The sequence below is a fragment of the Acinonyx jubatus genome, chromosome A2, assembly GCF_027475565.1.
Source record: "Acinonyx jubatus isolate Ajub_Pintada_27869175 chromosome A2, VMU_Ajub_asm_v1.0, whole genome shotgun sequence".
NCBI lineage: Eukaryota > Metazoa > Chordata > Mammalia > Carnivora > Felidae > Acinonyx > Acinonyx jubatus.
This window is the reverse complement of record NC_069383.1, coordinates 98360154-98376944: the sequence shown is the minus strand read 5'-3', so window position 1 is coordinate 98376944 and position 16791 is coordinate 98360154. Positions and strand designations below refer to the sequence as shown.

The 16791-nt window shown below is 37.4% G+C and overlaps 1 protein-coding gene across 4 annotated transcripts in view; it reads left to right on the top strand.

Moving 5' to 3' along the window:
• Positions 1 to 13281, top strand: part of VSTM2A (V-set and transmembrane domain containing 2A) — a 28697-nt gene extending 15416 nt beyond the window's left edge. For 2 of the 4 annotated variants that reach the window (XM_027045973.2, XM_015074448.3), the window contains exon 6: positions 11042 to 13281. In XM_027045973.2, coding sequence (XP_026901774.1) covers positions 11042 to 11130 — 89 coding nt within the window. In that variant the 3' untranslated portion in view covers positions 11131 to 13281. The other 2 variants (XM_015074449.3, XM_015074450.3) reach the window with 2 other exon arrangements.
• Positions 13282 to 16791: the final 3510 nt, after the last annotated feature.

The window sequence follows — 16791 nt, the reverse complement described above, 5'->3', positions numbered from 1 at the left end:
GAAGACCGTTGGAACACTTGGTTCAGAGAGTTCAGGTTTTCATAAATGAATAAATATGCTGTGTCTTTGGATGGGCGATCTCAATTTAAAGAATGTCAAGTTTTTCAAAAGTAGTTATAGACTTGATGCAGTCTCAGTCAAAACCCTAGTCTTTTTTTCAAACTTGACACATATAATCTTGGCAAAGATTTTTAGAATCAACATGTATCATCAAGGTTACAGGGACTCAAGCATTTTGGTATATGATTACTTACATGGTGAATTGGTACTTTCCTTCTGGAGAAAAATTTATCTGGAAAGATCAGTCACAGGGCTTTAGATTGTGTGGCCCACTTGTGCTTGAAGTAATATTCCTGGGAGGAGATTCCAGAAAGATCAGTGGGAAGTAGGCCCAGACCCATGCTTATTAGAGAGGTCATCCCTAAATTGGAAATACTCAAATGACCAACAGCAAGGAAGTTACTTAATGAATGTGTTAAAATGTTAAAACCATACAGTGACTGTTACACAGCTTCTAAAATCAAGTTTTAATGAAACTAGGTAAGATTCAACACATAATATAATGTGAAAGATACAGGACAAAACATTAAAGTCAAAAATATAGGATATAAAACTTTAAATCAATCTGAGATACTTGCATAGAAAAATGACAAGAAATATATGAAAATGTACGTCCGAAGTCAAGATGTAATGATTATTTTTAATGTTTATTTATTTTTGAGAGAGAGAGAGAGAGAGAGCAGGAGAGAGGCAGAGAGGAAGAGGGAGACACAGAATCTGAAGCAGGCTCTAGGCTCTGAGCTTTCAGCACGGAGCCTGACGCAGGGCTCAAACCCACAAACTGCAAAATCATGACCTGAGCCAAAGTAGGACACTTAACCGACTGAGCCACCCAAGCACCCCAAGATGTTATGATTTTTAATTGCTTAATTATTTTGTGTGTATAATTAATATTTATATGGTGATAATTTATTACTTTTGTTATATTGGGGGGAAAAAAACACATCATTTAAAATTTCCCAGATTTAAAGATAGTCCAGTGACAGGCAACTCATGACAGAGAAAACAAACAAACAAATAAAATATATTAAACAAATAAAAACAAAAAGGCAAGGTAAAATAATGGTGTATGATTGTGGAGGTCATGACAAAAACATATACATACATGCATGTGTGTGTACATATATTTATACACACGTGCACACGTGTGTGCACACATACGTTAGAAGTCCTAGCATGGAAGTAGGAATTCTCAGAAATTCTAGTAGCGTCGAAGTTAAGAACACTGCATCTTATTTCCTGTGAGCTAGATGGATAATCTGACCGTCAAATTATTTTTTTTTAATTTTTCTGAACATAACGAGTGTGATCTTGATAAACTTATTTTGATGAAACTAATCAAACTCATATAAAGTCCATAAATTACATATCATGCAATCATTTTCCTCTCAATAGCATGACTCATTCGGCCCCCAATTCAGAGGGATTTCAGAGTGATGAATAATGGTGCAGTCATTGGGGCTATCAAGGAAAATTAGTACTCCGGAGGATTTATAAATGATAATTATGTTTTATTTAATATGTCTTTTAAAAAGCTTGAGAAAGCATTTTTGCATGAATTTAGAACCCTATATGTATAAAACAAACCCAAGACAGGTTAAATTCTTGGTGTTTGAACTAAAGCCAATGGTAAAACTAGGCGTTAGGATTCCCTATTCCGTGAAGCTGATGACTGTGGAGCTGTTGAAAAAGTAAACTGCAAGAAATTACATGAAGCAATTTTATTAGCTTCACAGACAAAAATACTTTAATAAAGATTAAGTAATGCAGTCACTCTATATTTTAAAGTAGACAGGTCTTAGGCATTGCGCAATGAGGGGGTCTATTATGGGACTGCTTTTTTTCTTGTTTTATTTATGTTTTGTGTTACAGACACAATCTCAGCAACATCTTCTTCAGCCCTGGAACACATTTGAGCTTTAATTTTTCTGATTAAATAAGTTTATTAATTTTTCTCACTTCTCTTAGCAATGTAAATGGTTAATTTGAAAAACCCTACATGTAGGGAGCAAACAATAGGATCACAAGTACTAAATAGAAAGAAAAACCCTTTAGAATGTAAAAACTCAGTTTCAAACAATCTGAAAATATAAGTATTTTATAGATATGAACTTTGTCTAGATATTTTTGGTGTTAATGCAGTGTCTAAATATTGTATTTAGCATGTAATTAGAGAGAGAGAGAGAGAGAGAGAGAGAGAGAGAGAGAGGCAGGGTGTGAGCAGGGGAGGGGCAGAGAGAGAGGGAGACACAGAATCCGAAGCAGGATCCCGACTCTGAGCTGTCAGCACAAAGCCCGACGTGGGGCTCGAACTCACAGACTGAGAGATCATGACCTGAGCCAGTCTGACATTTAACCCACTGAGCCACCCAGGCGCCCCAAGTTACATGATTTTTTATGTAATTCAGTCAATCTATAAGAAAAGAACCCCAGGCCCCTTATGTATTAATGGAGAGAGAGGATTAGAAATTACAATTGGACCATCCTTCATTACATACCATGACAACAATATTCATGTATTTAAAATTGTATCTAATAACAAATTATGTTTAGGACATTTGGTAGGCAGTCCTGGCAATTACATATTTTTCTTGTATGCACATGCCTTGATAAAGGGGATTTTAAATGCTTCAACTATCTCTGTTAATTACATAATTCTGATGGCTAAGGTCATTTCTGTTCTGAGGATAATTTGTAAAACATTATAATTTAGATAATTTTGAAATGGCTGGATTAAGGAAAAGGATAAAACCACGGGCTCAAATTTAGAAAATATATGGGTAAAGTCTCAAAACCTGTTTCTTATGTTAAAATAGGTGTGTTTTCTGAAGCTATACAATTGATGTTTTTCTAAAAAAAAATCTTAACGTTTATTCATTTTTGAGAGACAGAGTGTGAGCAGGGGAGGGGCAGAGAGAGAGGGAGACACAGAATCTGAAGCAGGCTCCAGGCTCCGAACTGTCAGCACAGAGCCCAGCATGGGACTCAAACTCATAAACCCTGAGATCATGACCTGAGCCGAAGCTGGACGCTTAACCGACTGAGCCACTCAGGTGCCCCAAGGTTTTTCTACATCCTATTGGCAGTAGGTACTCAAATAATTTTTTCCTCAAAAGCAAACATTGCTGTACAATTAAAATGGATTTTTTAAAGGTTTTTTTTCCAAATGTTTATTTACTTTTGAGAGAAAGACAGAGAGGGAGAGAGCAAGGAGGGGAGGGACAGAGAGAGAAGGAGACAGAATCCCAAGCAGGCTCTGTGCCAATGGCACAGAGCCAGATGTGGGGCTCGAACTCACAAACCATGAGATCATGACCTGAGCCTAAACCAAGAATTGGACGCTTAACCAACTGAGCCACCCAGGCACCCCAAAGGTGATGTTTAAATGTAGGCAAATTACTGTGTAAATTTTGTTGAAATCTTTACTTTTCAATTTATGTAAGAGGATAAGTGAAAAGTGAAATCACATTTCCGCAGCTATTTTTCTTTCCTTGTCTTTCCTTGACTTCTGTTTCTTCACTCTGAGTGCCGCAGTTGCCATTTCTGTAAAAATATGAGATGTGTTTCTTTGACGAGAAATTCTTCTCTGGTGATGTTAGGGGAAGGGTGATCTATAACAACAGATTCTTTATTTCACCAATTAGTTAGTGATGGCTCAAATCTGAAAATACAGCTTTCTTACCTCTTCACTTAGTAGTCAATAATTCTAGCTGTGGTGCGCTCTTATTTTTTAATGTTTATTTATTTATTTATTTAGAGAGAAAGAGAGCATGAGAGCTGGGGAGGGACAGAGAGAGAGGGAGAGGGAGTAGGGCAGGGCAGAGAGAGGTGGAGTGGGGGGGAAGGGAGAGGGAGAGAGATGGGGAAAGGGGCAGAGAGACAGGGAGGGAGATCCCCAGCAGGCTCTGCTGTGTCAGCATGCAGCCCAGCGTGGGGCTGGATCTTAGGAACCATGAGATCCTGACCTGAGCCAAAATCAAGAGTTGGATGCTTAACTGACGGAGCCTCCCAGGAGCCCCTGTGGTGCTCTTTGTATCAGCTTCCTCACTCAGGGCAGACAGTCATAGCCTACCCTGACGTAAGGTCATTCCACATTGATCCCAGTTGTCTTCATAATTTCCTCTCTTACATTCCCCAAGTTGAATGTGCTTATTTAAGCTCTTTGGGAAAGGTGGCGTTGTTCAACAACACTGTCAAACTGCAACAAAACCACGTGTGTGTGCAGTCCCTAACAGGGGGTTTGTGATCATACCAACAAGATGTGGATTAATATCTACTTTGCGTTATGAATAAAGAATATGCTAGTTAATAATGAAAACATACATGCAGGAAGGATAGTTAAACTCCGTGGGTAAAGAGTTGCCAGCCTCTCCGCAGCATTTATTTATATACTGGTGGATGTGATGCTAATAATAAATCATTCTTATTCATGCATCAAAGGAGTTATTAAATGCATGTAGTATTAAAAACCTCATTCTGAGAACATTTTGTTTTCCACTAATTTATATTGTTCTCCATTCCATTTTGTCAAAACAGCTCATATTTCCAAATATTTCTAATAGGCAGAATTGAGAGAGTCTAGAGTTTTCAGGCATGAAGAATCACGGGAGGAAATTATGATGCAAATTACCTTTTGGAGTGAAACAGAACTGGTTTTGAATGTCTGCGGCACCACCCACTGGCTGGGTAAACTCGAGCACAGAGTCAGGTCCTTAAGTAGCAAAATGATTATCCTAACTTCATGGGATCACAAGCAGAGGTCAAGAAATAACAAACGTTCAAGAAATATTAGCTGCTGCCATTGTAATCATCATCCGGTCTGCACCCAAAGCAGTCTTAGCCGGATGAATGAGTTACAATGAAAGTGTGTTGTGAGATGCACTATGGCCTTAGCAGGTGGGAGGCACCATCGCTTTATATGTTCCTTCTCAAGTCAGCGTACAAGGTAGGTAGAAATCCTGAAATCCTGCCAAGGCTAGATTCTCGAAAATTCTGTGGTGAATGGCGTATCATCTCGTCAGTCAGATCTTGAGTATTTGGGCAACTTCACTCCCCACCCTCTCCCCCCAGCTCCAATAAGAGGCCTCATAACTAGAATAGAGGTGTAAATTTGCTGACGAAAGGAACGCAGGAAAGGAAATTTAAACAGCTAACCTGCCAACATGCTGGGGCACAGTAAAATAGGCAATTTATGTATTAGGTCAAAATGAAGCACACTTCTTTCAAAAAATGGATTTCTGGAAGAAATTGGCACTGGATCTGTAAGAATTCTAATAAAAAGATATTCTTTTCAAAAAATTATAGGATAAAATCGTTCTATTATTTGACCTTTCCCCTTAAATAGTGATTTAGTATGTGCAAACCTGAATAAAAATTGCATTAAAAGCTAGCCCAAATTTTCTCACACAGCTATTTTCATTTCTTAAAACTGGAATCTGTAATAAAAGAGAAGTATGTCAAAGGGTATGTCTGTTCCCAGAGCTGTAATGGACACTCATCCTTTATAAACTTGGCTTCCTTACAGACAAAAAAAAAAAAAAAAAAAGTCTTTGACAGTTGCTTCCTTTTTTTATTGGAGCATTTTCATTTTTAGGTTTGTTCAGATGATAAACCTTGCTAATATTCACTTTCACAAAATAAAGACTGGAGTAAGACCGTGGAGCCACACAACTGGAGACAAATTGTTTTCTTTCTCTTTTCTTGTTCCTTTTAATTCCTGTAGATACTCAAACAAGAGAAAGGAGAGAATTATGCCCAAATTTGTAGACAGATGCCCTGAATTGCGATTGTTCTTCGTATCTAAACCAATGAAAAGTTGTACTCACATAGGAAATTAATCCATCAGAAAATATTCACGGCCAAGGAAAAGTGGATATTTGAAGAGCTGGTAAAATTGCAATGGGATAAAGTGTCTAGACAGTTGTCTAAACGCTCTACCTGGTTCTTTGAATTCAATACCCATAGCCTCTTCTAATGCTTTTTCCTGGTAGACAAGTTAACTTTTTTGGCCCTAGGCTATCAATCTGAATTAAACAACTTGGAAAAAAGAACTTCGTTAAATTTTTTTAAATGCTTATTTTTGAGAGAGAGAGACAGAGTGCGAGCGGTGGGGAGAGGAAGAGAGAGAGGGAGACACAGAATCTGAAACAGGCTCCAGGTTCTGAGCTGTGAGCACAGAGCCTGATGCGGGGCTGGAACTCCCGCACTGCGGGATCATGACCTGAGCCGAAGTCGAACACCTAACTAACTGAGCCACAGAGACACTCCTGGAAAAAAGAAGTTCTTAGAAAGAGGAAGGCATGGAAGAATGATGGTAGAGTCACCTTTTACTCAAATGTTTAAGTTAATCTGGATGAACCTGTAAGCTGTAAAAGTCTATAAAACGAAAAGGTTAAAATATTATGTCATAGGACAGTTGGTACACTATACAGAGCAAAACAAACTTTACTTGTTATTACTATTTGGGAAAACTAAAAGTCTGATATCAAACTTTTTTATTCTTTTTTTTTTTTTTTTGCTCTGAAGTATGTTACGGCCAGTGCATTTTCTCTGAAAAGATTAGTGTATATACAAATAATAGCTTCACATCTTGATGTAACAGATGTGGAGACCATGGAGCAAGGCTGTTTGCCTTAGGGAGTTTCAGAAAAAAAGGATGTCCTTTTTAAAAATTTTTTTAATGTTTTATTTTATGCGCGCGAGCATGAGTGGGGGAGGGGCAGGGAGCAAGGGAGACACAGAATCCGAGGCAGGCTCCAGGCTCCGAGCTGTCAGCACAGAGCCCGATGCAGGGCTCAAACCCATGAACTGTGAGATCATGACCTGAGCTGAAGTTGATTGAGCCACCCAGGTGCCCAATCCTTTTGTTTGTTGGTTGGTTGGTTTTAACATTTATATATTTAGAGAGAGAGACAGAAAGAGAGAACGCGTGCATGCGTGTGCACAGGGGAGGGACAGAGAAAGAATCCCATGCAGGCTCCGCGCTGTCACCACAGAGACTCACTTGGGGCTTGATCCCACAGAACACCTGACCCAAAATCCAGAGTCAGACCTGCTTCTGGGCAGGACGCTTAACCCACTGACCTACCCAGGCACCTGTGTCCTTCTAAGCTGATCTGACTTGCCTCGCTGTTCCTTCATTTCTGTACTTTACCACCTATCGTTCATGTAACTTAGGGTGAGTTATTCCAGGTCGCTGAGTTGCATGTTCTTGACCTGTTTGTCTACTATACAGAACTGTCTAGAGGGTGAACTAAGACAATGTATGCAAATTCCCTGACACATCGTCGAGGCCCGATGCACGGTAGTCATTTTGGGAATTGATGTGAACGAGAAGAGTGATGCCGCGTTGTTAAATATGCCCAGTGCCTTCCAGCCTCCTGACCGTGGGTGCCGGAAGGAGATGGCAGTACAGATGGACTAGTTTAAAAAGGAAGGTGCTAACAGGGAGCTAAGTTCTTCCATCTGGCAGACACCTCAGAGGGGCAGGGCACACTTTGCTGTCTGGAAAGTTGTAGTGAGTTAAATGAGGCAGGAAGATGCAGGACTGAGCTGAACCCAACAGTGGTTTCCACCATGCGGGAGAACTGGGCACCATCTGCACGGGACTGCGGACAATGCCAAGGTCTCACTGCCGTGCCCTGATTGGTAGTTTTTCAGGTCGTTTTGTTTTTTTAAAAGCAATGGAGGGAATTTTTTGTTCTTCTCTGAAATAATAATTACGGTTAAGACAAAATATTTGAAGCCTTTTCTTTTTTTATTCTTTTTTCCTATTTCTCCTCAGCCAGACTCATTTGTCACAGTCAGCCTCTTGAGAAATGCCTGCTTGTCCACATCTCAGTGAAGGTGATGCGACAATGGGTATTGCATGAGGTCTAAAAAGAGCTGAGAATTGGAAGCTAGGTTCCTGCACTCCTTAGACGTCTAAGAAGATTTCTTAGACTTTTCCATTTGCAAAAATGGAGAAAATGTCTTGCCTGTCTTACAAAGGCGTGGGGAATTACACCTGAGAGAGCACCATGGAGATCTTAAGCATAAAACCAAACGGAAGTCGTCATTATTAAATGGAAGTGAAAGGACATTACGAAATGGCATTCTGAGTCATACAGAAATCTTTAAGTTCTATTAGCCTGCTCTTCATCCGGGCATGTTCTCTTGTGCATTTTCTTCACACAATTGAGATAATGGTATCTCTCTTCTTTACAGCGTATTTTGTGTTGGGCGCAAAAGTTTTAAAATTCTCCAGGCATTGTTTTAGACATTGAGAGTCGTAAAAAAATTGCTAAAGTTTTGCCCCTTGCTTTAATGAGCTTGCAATGTAATCCATGAGATAAGATATGAATATAATGAATTCTCCTTTCAGGGGTCAATGTAAGCCATGTTAAGGCCATTGGAGAGGCAAAGCCAATACACTGTGAAGTTCAGAGGGCGGGAGATAACAGCTAGCTGGTGCGGACACACAAAGTGGATGCAGGGTTTTTGAGGGGAAGAGTGGCTTAAACTCATGGTCCTATGAGGAAATAGCAAGTTAACCTGCTTCGGGGCATAAGGCAGAAGAAACCTCAATAATAATTAATTAATAATTAATTAACCTCCCAATAATCGTCATAGTCTCACAAAAGTGAGATGTTTCTATTGGTGAAGATAATAATAAAGCGTGATGAGCGGCCAAAGTTTTCTTTTTGCAAAATAATAATAATAATAATAATAATAAAATTAACACTCTAGAAAAGAGCATAACATGTTTGGTAATAATGTAGTACTCAGAATAGTGTACATCCGAAAGAAAGGACTATGATGATTATTTGTTAAAACTACACAGGACAAATGACAGCATTTAAGAGTCTTGTATTTTACTAAATCTTTGGGATTACAAAGATAAAGGAGCACATATCTCTTCATTCAAGACGTAAAACAGAAAGAAGAGAAAAACGATCAGTGATTTGATGATAAAATTGCTGTCGAATCTAACGTACAGGGGGAAGGAGGGACGTTTTACAATTGGCCTGACAGCAATACATTTCATTTAATAGAAATATGCTAGGAAATGCATGTACCTAGAGCAGATGAATGATTACGAGCTGAAAAACAAACAAATGCAAAAACAGTACCATGTTACAATGGCAAATTGCCTGTGTGAGGGCAGTTCAGAAATTTAGTAGCCTTAAAATACTCTACGGTCTGCAGTTGAGTTTCTTTCTAATTATACTACTTGTGTCAATCTTGTTTTAACTTGCACATGCTGGACAGAGTATGGTTGGAAGTGTTGGGTCAAAATGCAGTAGCTGTTCCCTTCATATCTTTTGGGGAATGGTGGGCTTAGACATCTCCTCTGAAGGGTTGATTATTTGAGAAAGGGGCAACATGGTACACACACAGGTTGAGCAAGTGTGAACCAATTTGCAGTGACCATGCTGAAAAGGAAACTATTACTTCACACAGTACCTTCTCTGAAGAGTGAGTTGTTTTACTGCTCTTAGCATTTTTTAAACCTTTATTCAATACCCGACATACTTTGTGTCACATCAAAAGCAGTTAGCTATTACTAAAGGAGTCATGTAATCATTTCTTTTCTTTCTTTTTTCTTTCCTTTTTTTTTGATTAAATGAGTCCATGTCAAAGAATTTCTCTTCAAAAGCTAACAAGAATATATATTTAATTTTGGAAAGCTCTGATGCTAACAGTTCTACATAGATTCTACATAGATATTTCCCTTGCATGATCTTTGTGGTTAGAGCTGCACATGACCTACGCTATCACTTTTGCATTTTTGAACCTTCTTACCCAGCCTGAGTGAAGGCTCTCTCCAGAGACTCACCATTAACCTCGGGGTCTTCAGGCACTAGGTTTCTGTGTGGAGATACTGTGTTAAATATATGGCTCACTTACCAAACAAGATGATCAATGGCAGTGACCTAACCAAAAAATGGTAATTTTGGCCTACTAAATGTGAGCATGTGTTTTTGCCTCAATGTTTATCATTGCCAATGTGGACCTGAACACGCGTTAGCAGAAATGTTCCAAAGAGTGAATTTCCCTACCCTTATCCTTTCGAATGGTTTCAACCTTTCTCCAATTAAAAAAAAAAAAAAAGAAAGAAAGAAAAAAGAAAAAAAAGAAAGACAAAAAAAAACAAAAACCAAAAAAAAAAAACAAAAAAAATAACGAAAGAAAATACTTTGAGCCTCATCACATTTTTGTCTTCTTACAAATAAAGGTATTTCATACATAATTAGCTAGAAGCTGACTGTATAAAATGCATGAAGAATAAAATACAAAAATGCAATGTAGTTCTCCCTCTTACATTTTCCCCAAGCTCTTTCAAAAATTTCCAACTCTTGATAGCACTAACTTTTCCTCAGATCTCCGAGATAAACAATTAAGAAAGATCTTTCTCTAGAACAAAATGCCCCTAACGCACCCAGCCCAGAACACAATTCTCCCCACCCACGAGACGCCTGTTGCTCTCAGTGTTGGGTATACTCCTGTGGTTTTGTGCTTATGCGGTAGTAAAACAGGTTACGTGTGTTTTCGGTACCAATAGAGGAATAATGGAATGACTATAGGGAATGATCCGTAAAGAATTCCTTGAGGGAAGAGTATTTGGATTTGTTCCTCTCAGTGTTCCCAACCATGGGATGGCATTGTTTGAAAACAGACAAAACAAACAAGACCAACTTCCTGGGACTGAAATACTTTGTATGTGTTGTTATTTGCAGTGCATGCCAAGACATTCATGAGCACCAGAGCCAAGCTGGCGAGCTAATTAAATATATATATGTATGTGTTTAAAACAGCCTAATAAGGAGCATTGGAAATCTTCAAGATGAGCGAATATCTTATAACTTCTTCCGCAGGTGCAAGGATGATAGCTACAAGCCATGGACTTTCTGTCCTGCTTCTTGTTTGTGGCTTTGTGAAGGGTGCTTTGCTTTAATCTAAAGTGCTGACTTTTTTCCAATATCACTTTCTCTTCTTAAAGCAAAGAGCAAATCGCCTGTAAAATCTACGGAGCGGACAGCAAAGTTGACCCTAAACTCCAAGCACCATTCTGCACCCACTGTTCTCTAATTACCTACCCAAGGAGCGCCTGCTTCCGGAAGCATAAACGAAGAGGCTATCACACGCTTTGTTTATAACATTTTCTTGGGCAAATCACTGATCTTTTATTTCAAGAAAATTAGTGTGAAGTGATAGGACATTTTCTAATAGCAAGATCTATTTTTTGTTTTTGTTTTTTCTCTTCTTTCGGCTGCTTAAAGCATCATCTCGCTGACTGCTCAGGGGTTGGCCCGAACGTCATCGATATAGTAAATATTTCCTACGGATACCACTGATTTCCTACTAAAAGACACATTATCTGCAGGAAGGAAACAGAAATCAAAAAGCTACAGAACATAAGCTATCATCAAACGAAATCCCCATCTTGGGGCAACAACAAAATCATCAACACTGCGTGTCAACAAGGAGAACGTTATTTTAAATAAGACATGATAAAAGAAGGATTTTTTTTTTTAATTTTCTTCTTTTTTCCCTTGGATTTTTTTTTCTCCTTCTTCTTGATTATAGTTTTTGTTCAATGGTGGCAAGTGCTGATTACGGCCAATCCCTGTCAATCCTGGGAGGTTTATATAAATACATTTTGAGTGTTCTATATTTCAATGTATTTTAATTCATTTTGCAATTCCTGTATATGCAAACTTGACAAATTCTGTAAATTGCTTCTAGTATGTGTGATATAACTTCAAAGTAGGTAGACTATGACCCTCATGCAAGCTGATTTTTATCATTATATATATAAATATATACATATAGAGATCTATATGTTGGGTCACCAACCAACTTTTTTTAGATAACACATTTGTTTTTCACTTATAATTCATATATTGGTGTGAATTTTGTAATGCATTGTTTCACTTCCACAGGTCTGACAGCTGCAGGTGGTCTCTGTTGCCCTCTGCTTCCTTCTGGAAAATGCATATTCAAAATTGTATTGGTCTCTGATAAATGAATTACTTTTGTTGTGTGTATGCTGTGTTGAAATTTGCTATGTTCCTTTATATATGGTGTTTATTGAGGTTTGAGGGTCTCTTGACTCTGAAGAATGTACACTTTCTGGTTTTGACAGCTATCCCCACATGATTATCATCATTATTGTTTTCAAAAAGCAATGTTGCTTCTAGAAAATTTGCCTTGGAGGTGAATGTGGAGAAGGTGAAGTGGTCACCATGATTCCCTAAATTCATGGAAGAACACTTCTTGCTGTGGCTAAAAATGCTGCTTCCTTTGACCTTTATGAATTTTTGTAGATTTGTCATTCTGTTATTTGCTGCTAATTATATTTTAATGCCTCCTAATTAAAAATTAAAATTTGGTTGTTGGCTAAATATAATATGCAAAAGATGACTGCGAGTCTCCAACTAAAGAAGATAATGTGTTCAAGTTTTCACTGGTTAAGTGAATTACAATTTTAAATATTTCTTTCTTATTTTTTGGCTTTAGGATAATTCAGATTATTTCATTTGGAAACTGTTTTCTACTCTGGCAAAGAATGATAGGCAAAACTACTAATGTGCTCCATATACACTATGGAATACGTACAGGTTGAGATAGAAATGACCTAAGTTTTCCTTCCAGAGAGATTCTTCCATTCCCTTTCATAACAAAACCAGAAGATCATCTCTGTAGGACCAGTAGCTGGCAGGCTGAGGTCCTAAACTGAAGCTTGAAGGCAATGAATACCTCTGCTTTTCAAAGGTAAATGCATTGATTTTCCTGCACTTCAATTACAAGCAATGCGCATATTTTCATATTATCTTAACATTATCTTTGAGAAATAATGTTTCAGGCTAAAACTTTTATTGACATTTTTCTTGTCCATTTGGTTTATTATTTCAGTCTAATGAGAAAAATAAATAAAGGATTTGATTGCGCTATTTTATTAACCTAGAAATTTATTTTCTTTCAAAATTTAATACTTCAAATGCATAAATTAATGGTAAGGTAAATATTAATTGAGTCTATCTGGCCTCTAAAGATCATATACATTCAAGCGTAATTTAGCATACTGATTCTAATTCAGTCAGGCTGGGAAAATCCACCATGTAATTTTTTTACCCAAAGTTCAGGTCATGAGATTGGTCAACTCTAAAGCAAGACAGATGTGTATCTGTTATCAATGATGTTTACCATGCTCGCTCGTAATAAAGGATATATGCTGGCTTGGGAAGAATTCTCACTAGATTCATTGTGTCAGTGTCCAAACTAATCAAGTCTTCTCTGTCAGTGCATTACCAAGAGTCTGGCTCACCGGTGTCTGTGAGAAAGAACATGATACACTATATCTCCAAACTCGAAAAGTTAATGTGTAACCTTAAATATTGGAACAGAAGCCTTTAAAAATTAAAGAGTATCTCTAGTGGTTTTCACCTTGTATTGCTCTGGGACTATTCCTCATGGGTAACCATGATTCTAGAAATAAAGATTGAAAAATAAGTTATATGACTTTCTTAACCTTGACTTCTAAGGTTATGCAACATTCTTCAGAAGAGAAAGTCATAAAAATTTGAAATTGCTTACTTGAATTCAAATCAGATTCTTTCGTTCTTTCTTAAAGACTTACACATTGCTTACAAATGAAACAATACAAATGCCAACACTTGAGGATAAAATAAGGTAACAAAAATCATCTGAAGCAGGAGATCTTATTCTGAGTTAGTAAACAAGCTAACTGGGTAGAGTCTATGGATCCACTAAAATTTTATGCATATTTTTGCATATGTGTATTTGGTTTTCTTTGAAGCTTTCTTTAAAATTCCAGTTAGTTAACATACAGTGAAATATTAGTTTCAGGTATAGAATTTAGTGATTCAACACTTCCATAAGTCACCCTGTGCTCATCACAAGTGTACTCGTTAATCCCCATCACCTATTTCCCCCATCCCTCCACACCTCCCCTCTGGTACCCATTAGCGTGTTCTCCATAGTTAAGAGTTGATTCTTAGTTTGCCTCTCTCCCTCCCTTTCTCTCTCTCTCTCTCTCTTTCTCTCTCTCTCTCTTTCTCCCTTTGCTCATTGGTTTTGTTTCTCAAATTCCACATATGAGTGAAATCATATGGTATTTGTCCTTCTCTGACAGACTTATTTACGTAGCATGATACACTCTAACTCCATCCATGTCGTTGCAAATGGCAAGATTTCATTTTTTTTGATGGCTGAGTAAGTTCCATTGTGTGTGTGTGTATGTGTGTGTATATGTGTGTGTGTGTGGATATATATATATATATATATATATACCATTTCTTCTTTATCCATTCATCAGCCAATGGACATTTGGGATCTTTCCATAGTTTGGCTATTATAGATAATGTTGCTATAAAATCAGGGTGCATGTATCCCTTTGAATTAGTGTTTTTGTATTCTTTGAGTAAATACCTGGTAATTCAGTTGCTGAGTCTGTGGATAGTTCTATTTTTACTGTATCGAGGAACCCCCATACCGTTTTCCACAATGGCTGCACCAGTTTGCATTCCCACCAACAGTGTAAGAGGGTTCCCCTTTTTCTGAATCCTCACCAACACCTGTTGTTTCTTGTGTTGTAGATTTTAGCCATTCTGACAGGCGTGAAGTGATATATGTGTATTTGTTTTATGGCTAAGGTCCCTTGCATTCACTGTTTCTGAAAGTGATTTGATTATGGTTTGCCGGTCCCACAGAAGAATGCTTAGACATTTCTGAGCACCTAAAAGGACCTGATTATTATTTTAAACTAATTTGCCTTCAAGTCCTTGGAAGCAAGACATGTTTAGGGAAATAGTAGGGGTGTGTGTGTGTGTGTGTGTGTATGTGTGTGTATTTGTATACAGATATTCATATGTATATAAGAAAACATTTATTTTTAAATCCAGAAAAAAATTTTCCTTTAAATTTATCATATACTGCATGGAATAACAGATATAAGATGATGTGTGTTTTGTTTTGTTTTGTTTTGTTTTTTGGAGCCAAAGCTAACAACTTAAAATACAATTTTACAAGATATACACAAATACTATTCAAATAAACAGTCTTGGTTTTGATCTTATATAAAAAACAAAATATTAAATATAACTTAGTAGTAGTTCCTATAAGAAAAAGTAATTGCTAGAGGTGAATGTAATCTGAGGTCATTCATAAACTGATAATTTCATCTTGCAGTTAAGACTACACAGCTACAAAATAGACTTGCACATAATTTCAAATATGAAGCCCAAATCATTTTAATTTTAGAACTGCCCATTAATTACGGTACAGTCTATCATTTAGGAAGTGTTACAGACCTTATGGTTTCACCTATGGAACGGGTAAAGGCCTTTCCTGTATCTAGGGAGAGACAGACAGGAAACAACCAGAAACAAGGGAATATAAGCTAGTGACAAATTCTAAGAAGAAAACCCAGTAGGATGATATAAAGGAGTGTGAATGGAAGTGACCAGGGCAGGCTGCTCAGAGGAGGCAATATTTAAGCTTGAAAGACAAGAAGCCCCTCAGGCAAGGATCTGGGAGAAGCTTTCAGGGAAAGGAAACTTCCCTCAGGGGAAATCGATCTAGGCTGGCTCTTGCACTAGAAACACACAAGGGTGTAGTTAGTGAGGGGAGGTTGGCAGGAGATAAGATCAGGCAAGGGAGAGCCAGAGGAACTAAGCAAGGACAGAGGAATAGAACAGTTTGTGAAAATTCCAAGGTGAGCTATTATTCTGAGATCCAGACACAGGCTACATCTGGACTTATTGTATATACTTTAGCTTGTAAGCAAGACTCCTTTGGGAACAAAATTGAATCTCTCAAATAGTCAAGTTATACTTTTGTCTGGGGGCTCCGGGATAGAGTAGGCATAAAGGAAGGTAACTACATTTTAATGCTAATTTACAATTTGATAACTTTGAGGAGGGAAAGAAAAAATTGGGGAGATTATCAGGACTGCTTCTGGTGTAGTACTGAACTGGTTATAATAATTACAAATGTGATTTGAAGTAAAAACATGAATTATATGAACTCAAAGTGCAGACAGGTTGAAATAAAAGAGACTCCTAGACACTTGGTGTAACATAGTAATTAAAAAGGTAGAGGGAGGGGAAAATTCTGCAAGTGCACAGAAAAACAAATGATCAAAAAATAAAAAAATAAGATCATAGAGTCCTCCACAATACAAATCCCATAAGAAAATGGATTACAGAGGAAAGTGGGAGAAATACTGTGACAAAATAATTTTTACTTAGTTGTTATATTTCCGTTATTAAAGAAATAAACAAAAATCATTCTGAGGTAGGCATGACTCAGAAAAATCACATGTATCTACTCTTCTTAAAGCTAGGCTTACTTACCTCCTATATGCTCCAAGAAAAGAATCAAATATGATGTTAAAAATAAATAGGCATAAGATAAACTGTCTACCATATGAATTTTGAAATTGTTTTCAATCTAAAGAGTCATTGAATATTTTGTTGTATTTTACTGTATATGAAAAGAAACAAAAGTTTCACAAAATAATATTTACCCTTATTGTGTGCCTGAAGTGAAACACACTCTAACATTTTCTATTTTGTTCTGTTTCTTTCTTTTTTGTTAACACTTGTCACACAACATTAGATTGATTTTACAACCCAAAATCTGAAAGAAATCACATTTTAATCCAAAATGTAATACAAAGGACAAGCATATCTAAATGGCAGTATATAATATAAAGAGCAGTAATCT